Source organism: Echinops telfairi, unplaced genomic scaffold (assembly GCF_000313985.2).
Source record: "Echinops telfairi isolate 266 unplaced genomic scaffold, ASM31398v2 ScPeMD7_7458;HRSCAF=8496, whole genome shotgun sequence".
In the NCBI taxonomy this organism is placed as follows: domain Eukaryota; kingdom Metazoa; phylum Chordata; class Mammalia; order Afrosoricida; family Tenrecidae; genus Echinops; species Echinops telfairi.
In genome coordinates, this window is record NW_022111358.1 from 27,691,364 (window position 1) to 27,692,478 (window position 1,115).

General features: G+C 55.5%; 1 protein-coding gene across 1 annotated transcript in view; it reads left to right on the forward strand.

The window, feature by feature from the left end:
- The first annotated feature begins 622 nt into the window (after positions 1–622).
- Positions 623–1,115, forward strand: part of PSMD3 (proteasome 26S subunit, non-ATPase 3) — a 5,845-nt gene continuing 5,352 nt past the window's right edge. The window contains exon 1 of the mRNA XM_045299334.1: positions 623–757. Within this exon, the coding sequence (XP_045155269.1) occupies positions 623–757 (135 nt within the window). The remainder of the gene's footprint in view (positions 758–1,115) is intronic.

Genomic DNA, 1,115 nt, shown 5'->3' on the forward strand with positions numbered 1-1,115 from the left:
CCCCTCCTCCTCCACCACCTTCATCCCCTTAGCCACCTCCATATTTACAGTCCCCCCGAGGGAGGGGGTGGGCGGCAATGCCCTGGGGCGGTCAGTGAAGAGTTTGTCTAGGAAAAGGAGGGCGTGCTCCTCCCTCCGCCCCACCTTGGGTGTTTTCCTTTAATTCTCTTAATGTCATTATTTCCCTGGTCTAGATCTGAAAGTAAGGCCTGCGTGTGTTTTACTCTTCCCGTGTTTTACTCTCCCCATGGTTTGGCTCACACACCACTTTTCCTGCTTTGTGAGCTCCTCTCTATGGTTCTGTGGCTTGATTGGGTCCCACTCAGCATTTGCAGTGGTGACAGGAAAGGTGGCTCACTCTGTGGGTTCCTCACGTCCTCCCGAGTGTCCCCACTGTATTCTGCAAAGACCCAGGTGCATTCCTAGAACCCGTCAGTGTCTTGATTGTCTTGCTAGCCTCCGTGACAGCACCCTTGAGAAAGCAGCTTTGTGCCATCCTACAGTCTCCTGGCCAGAGTAGCCCTTGGAGACACTGAACTGCGTGGTAGAGGCTCGGTGATGTCGCAGCGCATTGGCCCGAGCGAGCTTTTCCACGGTAACAACTCCTGTCCTCTCGTAGCCCATGGACACAGAAGCCGATTTACAGTTCCGTCCCCGCACAGGAAAAGCTGCATCAGCGCCGCTTCTGCCCGAGGTGGAAGCCTACCTGCAGCTCCTGGTGATCATCTTCCTGATGAGCAGCAAGCGCTACAAAGAGGTAGCTCGGCTGGGCGCGGGGCCGTGCGGGCAGGCTCTGCCTGCTGCCAGTGAAGAGGTGGAGATCAGCTAGAACTTCCCCTGGCTCTTCCCCCTGCGGGCTTGCGCACAGCCCCCTCCCTACCTGCATGTGGCAAAGGCAGAGAGCGGGCAGGGTGTGGCTTCTTCTGGGGAGCAGAGGGGATTTGGAGAAAGGCCTAGGTTTGTATTCAAGCTGTACTTGAGGCATATTGGCTGTGTGTGGCATAGTGCATAGGCATCAGGCTACTGACCACAGTGTCAGCAGTTCAAACCCACTCATTGCCCATGTAAAGATCAAAATCTCAGAAACTATGTCGGGTTCTTGTGAGGCAGAATCA